Source organism: Mirounga leonina, unplaced genomic scaffold (genome assembly GCF_011800145.1).
Source record: "Mirounga leonina isolate KUSES-001 unplaced genomic scaffold, KU_Mleo_1.0 Mir_94, whole genome shotgun sequence".
Lineage (NCBI taxonomy): Eukaryota > Metazoa > Chordata > Mammalia > Carnivora > Phocidae > Mirounga > Mirounga leonina.
Window position 1 is genome coordinate 38,226,518 of NW_023270855.1, and position 11,587 is coordinate 38,238,104.

Genomic DNA, 11,587 nt, shown 5'->3' on the forward strand with positions numbered 1-11,587 from the left:
AGATATAATTGACATATAACATTATATTAGTTTCAGATGTACAACATAGTGATTTGCAGTACTTGTATATATTGCAAAATGGTCACCACAGTAAGTCTGGTTAATATCCACCACCACATAGTTATAATTTTTTTTTCTTGGGATGAGAACTTTTAAGATCTATTCTCTTAGCAATGTTCAGATGTATAATACAGTAATATTACTACTACACTCACCATGCTGCACATTACATCCCCAGGACTTATTTATAACTGGAGGTTTGTACCTTTTGACCACCTTTACTTATTTATAACTGGAGGTTTGTACCTTTTGACCACCTTTACTTATTTATAACTGGAGGTTTGTACCTTTTGACCACCTTCACTCCCTACCCCTGCCTCTGGCAACCACCAGCCTGTTCTCTGTATCTGTGAGTTGGAGTCTTGTTTAAATCCCATATATAAGTGAGATCATATGATATTTGTCTTTCTCAGTCTGATTTATTTCACTTAGTGAGTAAACTCAGGGTCCATTCATGGTGTCACAAATGACAGGATTTCTTTTTTTAAATGGCTGAATAATATTCCATTCTTTATCCATCCATGGACACTCAGGTTGCTTCTATATCTTGACTATTGTAAATAATGCTGCAATGAATGTGGCGGGGGTGGGGGCAGATATCTTTTCAAGTTAGTATTTTTGTTTCCTTCAGATAAATTCCACCCTAAGTGGAATTACTGGATCACAGGATAGTTCTCTTTAACTTTTTTTTTTTTTTTTTTTTTTGCGAGAGAGAGAATGAGAGACAGAGAGCATGAGAGGGAGGAGGGTCAGAGGGAGAAGCAGACTCCCTGCCGAGCAGGGAGCCCGATGCGGTACTCGATCCCGGGACTCCAGGATCATGACCTGAGCCGAAGGCAGTCACTTAACCGACTGAGCCACCCAGGCGCCCTCTCTTTAACTTTTTGAGGAACTTCCATACTGTTCTTCAGAGTGGCTCTACCAGTTTTCATTCCCGTGGTGTACCAGTGTTCTCTTCTCTCCACCTCTTCGTCAACACTTATTATTTCTTGTCTTTTTGATAATAGCCATTCTAACAGGTGCGAGGTGATAGCTCATTGTGGTTTTGATTTGGTATCAAAAGGTAAGGTAAATTAAAAAAGCAAGGCAAGTCTTTAAAACTATAGAATTAAGACACTAATATTTCCCAAGTGACTTCAGCCATGTTCTTTTTTGGTTTGTGTTTTGTCATAGTTCTGGTTACCTTGGAAACAGTCTGAGACTGATATTTGCATGCAGGAGTGTCACTGGGGAGTGCTTTTGGGGAACAGCTGCAGGGGCAGAGGGCAGGATTGGGCAGAGGGAGAAGTTGAGTTGCAGTGCTGTTTGTAACAGAAGTTTCTTCCAGCCCACAAGGGAGCCTTTAAGCTGGTGTGGCCACTCAGAGTCATCCCTAGTTGAGGCGTAGTGGCCACACCTTTGTACTCCCTTTTGGTCAGTTATTAGAAGTGGGCTGCAGCTCCCTGTCTACTCACGAAGGGTGGGACCTTGGGCAAGGTGTCTCTCTCCTAGTGAGAGGGTAGGCTGAGGCTAATTCCAGGATAACATCCAGCTGAGAGCCATATGCTGCCCATACTGCCAGCAGGGGGGAGCATACGGGCCTGAATCCTGAAGAGGGGGATCTAGGTGGCAGAGTTCAGATGGAGAAGTGGGCGCCCACATGCTGACCTCTGTGCTGAGACTGCATTCTTAGTTCCAGAGTGAACATTCTGTGCTTCAGGATCCTATCAGCAGTGGGCAGTGCACACATTCCCTTTCCCAAAACAGTGTCCATCAGCAGGGCTTCTCTCTGCTTTAGTGTCTTTGAATTTCGTATATTTATTAGTGGAATTGCCAACTTCGATGAGGGAATAAAAAAACATTACATTGAAGTATAGCATTCACACGGGAAAATAGAGGGGTCTCTATGCCCACGTAACACCCCACAGTACTTACAGAACTTAGAGATGTGTTCATAGCATACTTTCAGCCTTCAGAGGAATCCCAGGCGTGGGAGGATGCCTACCTCATAGAGCACTGCTGACATGCTAGTTTGGTGGTTTTAAGGGGACAAACTGTAGTTCTGGAAAATGTTCATCATCACTGCCTAGAAATATTCCAGAAGAGATTACTGAATAGTTGACTTTCAAGAATCATCATGGGTTCTCATGGGGAGTCTGGGCACTCAGTTGGTTAAGCGTCTGACTCTTGATTTTGGCTCAGATCATGATCTCAGGGTCATGAGATCAAGCCCCATATGGGGCTCGTCGCTGAGTGGAGAGTCTGCTGAAGATTCTCTCTCCCTCTTCCTCTGCCCCTCCCCCTGCTTGCATACATGCACACGTGCTCTCTATCTCTTAAAAAAAAAAAAGAATCCTCATGAGTTTTTTTTTTTAATTCATTTTTTAAGAGTTGTTTTCTTTTTAAAGGTTTTATTTATTTGAGAGAGAGAGAGAGCATGTGTGCTGGCTGGGGGAGGGGCAGAGGGAATCTCAAGCAGACTCTGCGCTGAATGTGGAGCGACCCTGAGATCATGACCTGAGCCAAAATCATGAGCCCAGTGCTCAACCAACTGAGCCACCCAAGGCGCCCCATCATCATGGGTTCTTAAAGTCAATCCTTTACTTCCTTTATTGATGGAAGTGTGAGACTCTGAAACAGTGTCATATTAACCCTGAAGTCAGTCTACATGTAATTCAGGCTATTGTTTGATGTGGGCAGAGTGATGAGCTCTGTAATAGAGTTGTTGTAAGTCTAAGGTATTTCAAGGGCACTCTCAGGCAACGTGTTAAGTTTCAAAATATGTAATTTATGGGCACCTGGGTGACTCAGTCATTAGGCGTCTGCCTTCGGCTCGGGTCATGGTCCTGGGGTCCTGGGATCGAGTCCCACATCAGGCTCCCTGCTCAGCGGGGGGTCTGCTTCTCCCTCTCCCACTTCCCCTGCTTGTGTTTCCTCTTTCGCTGTATCTCTCTCTGTCAAATAAATAAAATCTTTAAAAATATATATAATTTATAACTTTATATAATGGTGGATATGCTTGCCACCCCCCCCACCCCCTAGTAACCCAACTTCGGAAACACGGAGTGGAAAATGACTGTTCTGAATATTTGTTTCTCTTCATTTCCCAGTTATGATTAATGGAAAATATTGCTGTCCAAAGATATATTTCAACCACCGTTGCTTCTCAGGGCCATATCTTAACAAAGGAAGAATTGCTGAGCTGCCTCAATGTGTAGGACCTGGGAACTGTGTTCTGGTCCTTAGAGAGGTAAGTAAGGTTCTTGCCCAGGGCAAAAGAACTTGGAAGTTTCACAGCAGTCTCATGGACTCATCCGTACAAGGATCTGCATGCCATACATGTGACAATGCTAGGTTTGATCAGAAATGACTCACTTTTCTCCTGTATTGTTCAATGAACCAGACACATCATTACTTTTGCTCCTTCGGGAATGTTCACTTAGGCAGTTCTTCACATAGCATGCTCACCTATGCTCATATAGAAAGGGCTTTTGTCAGAGGCTGCCTGAGCATGGTGCAGGGATGAGTGGGAGCATGGTCGAGGAGTCAGAGGCTGCGTGGCACTCCCGGGGGGCCGTGTTAAAGCTGCACACCTGCCAGGCTTGCCCAGCTGCCATGCTCTGTGCATACCAGATGTAAGGACTGCTGGGGCTTTCAGCCCATGGGGTGGCAAGGCAGGGTCTGGGGAGGCCGAGCTTCTGTGTCTACCAGGACTGGCGAAGGATTTAGAAGCATTTGCCAGAGTAATTTTTAATTCATGGTGTCTATTTCTTCCTGACCATAGTGTTTTGAATGTCTGAGAGGGTCTGATTGTTGTCTTAGTTGCCACTTTGGTCAGCCGTCGTATCTTGAATATTATTATTTTGTTAGTATTTCTTAATGAATATGACTAGAATTGATCTCCTAAATGACATTCTGGGGGATAACAAGATTTTAATAGTCTGCTTTTCTCATTCCCAACCCATATTTCTGCTTTAAAAATGGAGCGCAGGTCCTCACTTTACTTATCAATGCAGCCTATAAACCCAGTCGTGTCCTTCGGGAGCTGCAACTGGACAAAGACTCCGTGTGGCATGGATGTGGGGAGGTCCTGAAAGCCAAGTAAGTAACCTCCTCTGCCCTTTATTCTTACCTGTCTTTAACAGGCCACAGAGCCCATTCTTCCATGTATCATGTTAGAATAGTTATGTCCTCTCGGTCAGTTCTTCCTCAGCTGTTTGTGGTGAAGGACCAGATTCATTTTCTTTTACAAGTTTCCATCCTGTTATGGGCCAGTACTTTTATAAAATATGGTAAAAATGAATTATAAGAAATAGGAAAATTACAAGACATAAAACACAAGAATAATTTGTTTTTAGATTTAAGAGCCATAAAATTACCTTTGCAAATTACTGTTAAAGTTTATAAACACTTGCTCTTGTTTTCTGACCCTGTCAATGTGACCGTTGGCAGGTGAACCTGGTCCATGACCACACTCTGAGGATCACTGCCCAAGGGTAAAGGAAAGCCTTAGTGCAAGTCACTTTTCTTTCAGTAGTTAGTGTAGAAGTTCCTATTTGGAAACCTTAAACTGAGGAACCAGAAAGCAAGAGCCTCATTTGCTAATATAAAAACCTCAACATTCATTTGTCATAGCTTAGGTGGTAAGTTTGATTTAAGTACAATATGCATAAACTCATTATTTTTAGAATCCTCAAACTATAAGGGACATAGACTATCCTGAGAAGCAAAGATATTTTTCAGGTCTGTGAATGCACTTGATTTTCTCTGGGTAATCACTAGCCCAGTAAACTTGGTCTCTGGCATCTTCCACGGCAGATACAAAGGAAAGAGTTACCGGGCTACTGTTGAGGTAGTGAAGACAGCAGATCGCGTCACTGAGTTCTGCCGGCAAACCTGCATCAAACTGGAGTGCTGTCCTAATCTCTTTGGCCCGAGGATGGTTCTGGACAAGTGCTCGGAGAACTGCTCTGTGCTTACAAAGACCAAATACAGTGAGTCCGGTTTTTCAAATTTGTTAACTATGACAACTGGCCACCATTTATATCTTGAAAAGTTTTTCTTTTGCAGCATTCACCTATAACACAGGTATACAAACTGTTTTTGAAAAAGGACCAGATAATGAATATTTTAGGCTGTTGGTCATATGATCTCTGCTGCATATTCTTCTCTGTTTTGTTTTATTTTCACATTTAAGGAACACTTTTAAAGATGTAATAGCCATTTTTAGCTTGAGGGCAGTACCAAAACAGGCCATGGGCCAGATTTGGCCCACAGGCCCATTTGCTAACTTTCACATATAGTATGTATATAAATTAGCTATTGCGTCTGATGGGATATGTGATTCATTCATACAGTCTGCAAGTACTTAGTATGTGTCCGCTGTGTGCCACCACAGTTCCAGCACTGGGGTGCTACAGTAAAGAAAAACAAATTCCTGTGCTCATTGTAAATGTAAATGTAAATTACACATTACGTGTAATAAACATTGTAGTGTGGGAGACAGATAATAAGTGAACAAATAGAGACAGGTACTATGGAGAAAAGTGAGGCAAGATAAGCAAGCAAAGGAGGGGAGTAAGGAAGGCTAGGAGGTGGGATTGCTGTTCAGAGGTGGTTAGGGAGGTCTTCCTGCCAGGTAACAAACTGAAGGACGCGAGAGAGCCAGCTGTGTGGACATCAGGGTGAGAGTGTTATGGACGGGGGGCAGCAAGAGCCCAGGCAGGAGCAGGAGCTCGCTTTGTGTCTGCAAGGAGCAGCAAAGAAGCCGCCGTGGTTGGGAGGCATCAGTAGTAGGGAAGGGGGTAGTTCAGGCCTCACTCAGAACTGTCACAGCAACACCTCATCCCTCTCACCGCTTAGCTTCTTATATGTGAAATTGCGTGCGCGCACGCACACTTACGTCATAGATGAAATTTCCAGTTCGGAGCCTTGTCAAGGCATTGTTGCCCAAAGACAAAATTCTGATCCTACCTTCCCTTAAATTTTACAAGCCCTGATGTCACTTGGGAGAATTAATAGAGAGGAAGATTTTACCTTGTTAAATTTGAAGATTTCTTTTAGGGATCTCTAATCCTGTGTATCTTAAACTTTATCATGCATGCGGATCAGCTGAGGAGCTTGTTAAAATGAAAGTTCTGATTCATCAGGTCTGTGGGTATCTGGGGTCTAAATGTGTCTGCTTTTCCAACAAGCCCCCAGACACTGTTGATGCTGCTGATCTGAGGTCATTTAGCATGATGAGCTTGCTAATTAGTGTTTGAATCTCAAAATCATAGAAGAGTCTAACCTTGTAGTTTCTGTTTATATTTGTTGGATGGTAAACTCCTTAAAGGCAGGGATTGGTGTTAGCTTATAGGGTCATATTCAGCACTTAGTTTAGCAAATTGCAAGTATTAATAGCTAAGTGAAATATACTCTACATACATGTATATCACTTTGAGCCTATGGAGGATATGCAGACTTTATTAGCTTTTTGTCTAAATTTATTTTTCTAAATGATATAAGCCTAGACTTTAGGAGAGAGTGTTTGTGATTTTTCCCAGTTAGTAATTTGAGTGTTACCAAATAGATTTATATCCTGTAGAATCCTTTTTTTTTTGCAAAAAAATTACATTATATTTTGTTTTTATGTTAATATATAACTAGGATATATATTTAGAGCTAGAATATATATGGTTCATTTTTAGAATTGTCTTTGTATTCTAAAATTTATATGAAAATGTACAGGATCTAGAATAGCCAAAAGAATCCTGAAAAAGAATAAAGTTGGAGAACTTACTGTGTCTGCCTTTGAGTTTTACCATAAAGGTAGAGTAATTAGTAGTGGGGTGGATTAAATAGTCACACAGAGTGATGGGACAGAACAGAGGGGCCAGAAATAGACCCAAATTGATGTGATTAAATGATTTTCAGCAAAGATGAAAAACTTAACAGGGAAAAGAAGTTCTTTCAACAAATGGCACTGGTACAATTCGTTTTCCAAATTAAAAAAAAACAAAAGCAAAACTCCTTGGTTCCTACCTCACTATATATTAAAATTAATTCAAGGTATATCATAGGCCTAAGGTAAAAGCTAAAACTGTAAAGCTCCTAGAAGAAAACAAGAAGGGTATCATCAAGATCTAGGGATAAGCAAAGATTTCTTAGGAAACAGAATGCACTAACATAAAGGAAAAAAATCCCCAAAATTAAAAACTTCTGCTCAGAGAATCTCTCCAGGATGTAGTAAATACTCCCACAACTCCATAATAAGAAAAACTTGGAAGCTGGAGAAAGCTGATAGTTGTATGACATTGTGAATATGCTAAATACCACTGAACTGTACGTTTGAAAATGGTTAATTGTATGTTATGTGACTTTTACCTCAATTTTTAAAAATTTAAAAATAAAAAGAGAAAATGTTCTGGAATTAGATAGTGGTAATTGCAAACATACTGAATACACTAAAAATCACTGGATATGTACAATTTAAAATGATGGATTTTATATTGTGAATCATATCTCAATAAAAAAGACGTAGAAAGAGAAAACCATTTTAAAAATGAATAAAAGACTTGATTAGGCACTTCACAAAAAAGATGGCCATTAAGCACATGAAAAAGTGCTCAATATCATTAGTCATCAGGGAAATGCAAATCTAAACTATAATGAGAAATTACTACATACCCACTAAATTGGCTAAAATGAAAAAGATGGACAGTCCCACAAGTTGGCAAAGGTGTAGACAACTAGATCTCTTAGACGTTGCTGGTTGGAGTGTCAAGTTATGCAACCCTTTAGGGAAATTCTTTGACAGTTTCTTTAAAAGTTAATCTACATCTACCGTATGATCCAGCACTTCCATCCCTAGGTATTTACCCGAGGAAAACGAAAATATGCCCACTAAAAGCCTTGGACGAGAATGTTCATTGTCGAGGCTTCCTTCTGCAGCAGGCGTGGGTCACGCTTTCGCTCGCTCTTTCTGCCGCCATCTTGGTTCCGCGTTCCCCTCACAAAAGGCCTGTTGAAGCCACAGAAACCGTCCCTGCTACGGAGCAGGAGTTGCCACAGCCCCAGGCTGGGACAGGGTCCGGAACAGAATCTGACAGTGATGACTCAGAACCAGAGCTTGAGGAACAGGATTCCACACAGGCAGCCACACAACAGGCCCAGCTGGCAGCAGCCGCTGGAATCGATGAAGAACCAGTCAGTAAAGCAAAACAGCCAGAGTGAAAAGAAGGCATGGAAGCCTACAGGGGTTACAAGAGTCACTACCAGGAAGTCTAAGAATATCCTCTTTGTCATCACAAAACCAGATGTCTACGAGAGCCCAGCTTCAGATACCTACATAGTTTTGGGGGAAGCCAAGATCGAGGATTTAGCTCAGCAGGCACAACTAGCAGCTGCTGAGAAATTCAGGGTTCAAGGTGAAGCTGTCTCAAACATTCAAGAAAACACACAGACTCCAGCTGTACAAGAGGAGAGTGAAGAGGAAGAGGTTGATGAAACCGGTGTAGAGGTTAAGGACATAGAATCGGTCACGTCACAAGCTAATGTGTCAAGAGCAAAGGCAGTCTGAGCCCTGAAGAACAACAGTAATGATACCGTAAATGCTATTATGGAATTAACAATGTAACCATCTGAACATGAGGACTTTTTTTGGTGTTTCAAAAGAATAACTGCAGCTTGGTTTGAAATTTGTACTGTTTCTATCATTAATAAAGTTATGGCTTCTTGTTGGATGAAAAAAAAAAAGAACTTGTTCATTGCCAAATAGTAACAGCCAAAACCTGGGAACAGCCCAGGTGCCTGTCAACAGGAGAATAGTTAAACTAGTATGTTCTGTACAATGAAATGCTGTTCATCAGTAGAAGGGAATGAGGTATTCATACACACAGCAACATAGGTGAAACTCAAAAACATGCTGAGTGAAAGAAACCTTGTCCAAGAAGCATCTTGTTCCATAGATGAGGCAAAACTAATCTATACCGATGGAAATTGGAATATGGTTGCTTCTGGTGAGGGGGACTGACTGGGAAGGGACCCTGGGAACTTTCTAGGTTGATGAAGATGTTCTATATCTTGATAGAGGGAAGGTTATTCAGGCTTATGCATTTGTCAGTACTAATTATACTGTACATTTAAGATCTGGACAGTTAAGAGTATTCCCTGATACAGAATTTAAACGTTAATCAAATACAGTATACCTGTTTTCTGCTGTGATAGTAGAATCTCTTGTGGTGTGAGGTGTACAAAAATCGTGAAGCTACTTCATTTTTCTTTGTCCTTCACATTTAGCACACTATTATGGAAAGAAGAAAAATAAAAGAATTGGGAGGCCACCTGGTGGGCATAGCAACTTAGCATGTGCCCTGAAAAAAGCCAGTAAGAGGAGGAAGAGGCGGAAAAATGTCTTTGTCCATAAGAAGAAACGCTCCTCGGCATCTGTTGATAACACTCCAGCAGGCTCGCCCCAGGTACGAGGTCTGTGATGTACCTGTCCTGTCTGGAAGCCAGGAGATCCCTGCCGTCCAGCACAGACACAGAAGGGCGACCTGCGGGCCTTTCTAAGTCAGATCCTGGCCCAGCAGAAGGTGGTTTGTGGCCCAGGAGCTGATTTGTCGTGAATTTCAATGAGACTTTTCTCTCCGTTTCCTCTAGGGAAGTGGGGGTGAAGATGAGGATGACCCAGATGAAGGGGATGACGATTCCCTGAGTGAGGGCAGTACATCTGAGCAACAGGACGAGCTACAGGAAGAGTCAGAAATGTCAGAGAAAAAGTCGTGCTCTTCCTCTCCCACCCAAAGTGAGATCTCTACATCGCTGCCTCCAGACAGACAACGGAGAAAAAGAGAGCTTCGCACTTTTTCATTTTCTGATGATGAGAATAAACCTCCTTCACCAAAGGTACCCATTTTTAAAATACAGTGCCTTTTATTTCTCTCTCTAGAATTTCCCTCTAAAATCTGATTTTTTTAAAGATTTTATTTATTTGACAGAGAGAGACAGCGAGAGAGGGAACACAAGCAGGGGGAGTGGGAGAGGGAGAAGCAGGCTCCCCGCCGAGCAGGGAGCCTGATGTGGGACTCAGTACCAGGACTCTGGGATCATGACCTGAGCCAAAGGCAGACGCTTAACGACTGAGCCACCCAGGTGCCCCTCTAAAATCTGATTGTTAGTGATGTGAGCATTCCATTTATTTCAGTACAGGCTTCAGTTGAATTTCCCAGGTCTCTCTTAAAAGAATTCCAAATTCAGTGATTTACTTGCATTGCAAGGATTATTTGGAGATCAACTACCTATCAGAAAGAAGGTCTCTCTGAGTAGCTGCTTACTTTGAGTTAAACTAGAAATGAAACTTTTTTAAATTTATTTTATTTTTATTTTTTGGAACTTTTTTTTTTTTTTTAGCTGAAACCTGTCAGTTTAGGGAAAACTGCTTTTTTGATATTTTTGATAGATGGTTCTGTAGAAATAAGTTATCCTTTTGATTCTGGTGAAGCTATTTTGTTTGGTATATTTAATATATACATATATGTGTATTACATAACGTACACACTACAAGAGTGGCAATTAAGTCACTGTTTTAAAACTGGGTTGTGTTTTAAATATATCGCCTGAACTGAAGCAGTAAATGATTTCTTGATGATTTAGGTAAGCCTTCTTTTCTTCCGAAGTAGCATCCCATTCACTGCATACCCTACCAGACAGCAAGTTGAAATAGACCAGGGAACAAATAGGAAACTTTAAAAACCATTTTTCTCTGTTAAATTGTCCAAATTATTTGTGCTGGAACTTTGAGATAAATTCTTCCCCATTGATAATTCTTATTATAAAAGACAACCATTTCCTGAGTACCTAGTGTATGTGGACCTTGGCCATCTTTGCTGGGAGAAATCATGCCCTAAAACCCCTTTAAATCCTGCCTCAAAGGGTTATGAATTTATATAGAGAGACTTTTTTAGAATAAAATAGCTCTGACACCATTTGGTTTGCTTTGTTGCGGGCAATGAAGGAAATCAGGATTGAAGTCGCTGAGAGGCTCCATCTGGACAGTAACCCCCTCAAGTGGAGTGTGGCGGACGTTGTCCGGTTCATCAGATCCACCGACTGTGCTCCGTTAGCGAGGATATTTCTAGACCAGGTAATTGTAGAGACCTGTGAGTTTTAGTAATTTGTCTCTTTAGCAAAGGACTATGGGTGTAATAGCGATTTATTTACAAGTCTGAGGAAAACTATATCTATCCAAAAGAAAAGAAATGTAGTTCCCCTTTTAGGAGTCGTAGAAAGAGGATTGTAAGAGGTCATGATTCCGACTTCCCCACATTTGAAGCGAATGATCATTGTGTTGCCATTTTTCTCAAGACTTTGTTTCTATCCCTCAAATATTTAAATGGCTTAAAATCAAGCATGCAGTTCTTAATTGTGCTCTTCTTTTCCAAAGTAATTATTTGCTTGTTTTTAAGAATAATTAACATCTATAATATGTTAGGCTCTAAAGTGGCGATCAGTTTTAAGGCAAGTTTTCTGAAACAAATAGTCTGTGACCTTAAACAAATAAACTAAT

At 41.2% G+C, this 11,587-nt stretch overlaps 1 protein-coding gene and 1 pseudogene across 4 annotated transcripts in view; both read left to right on the forward strand.

The window, feature by feature from the left end:
* SFMBT1 (Scm like with four mbt domains 1) overlaps nt 1-11,587 on the forward strand; it is a 130,247-nt gene that overhangs the window by 114,211 nt on the left and 4,449 nt on the right. For all 4 annotated transcript variants that reach the window (XM_034998072.1, XM_034998069.1, XM_034998073.1 and 1 more), the window contains 6 exons: nt 3,150-3,289; nt 4,031-4,140; nt 4,858-5,033; nt 9,319-9,497; nt 9,682-9,927; nt 11,036-11,164. In XM_034998072.1, the coding sequence (XP_034853963.1) occupies nt 3,150-3,289; nt 4,031-4,140; nt 4,858-5,033; nt 9,319-9,497; nt 9,682-9,927; nt 11,036-11,164 (980 nt within the window). The remainder of the gene's footprint in view (nt 1-3,149; nt 3,290-4,030; nt 4,141-4,857; nt 5,034-9,318; nt 9,498-9,681; nt 9,928-11,035; nt 11,165-11,587) is intronic.
* On the forward strand, nt 5,576-8,775 carry LOC118005422 (annotated as a pseudogene).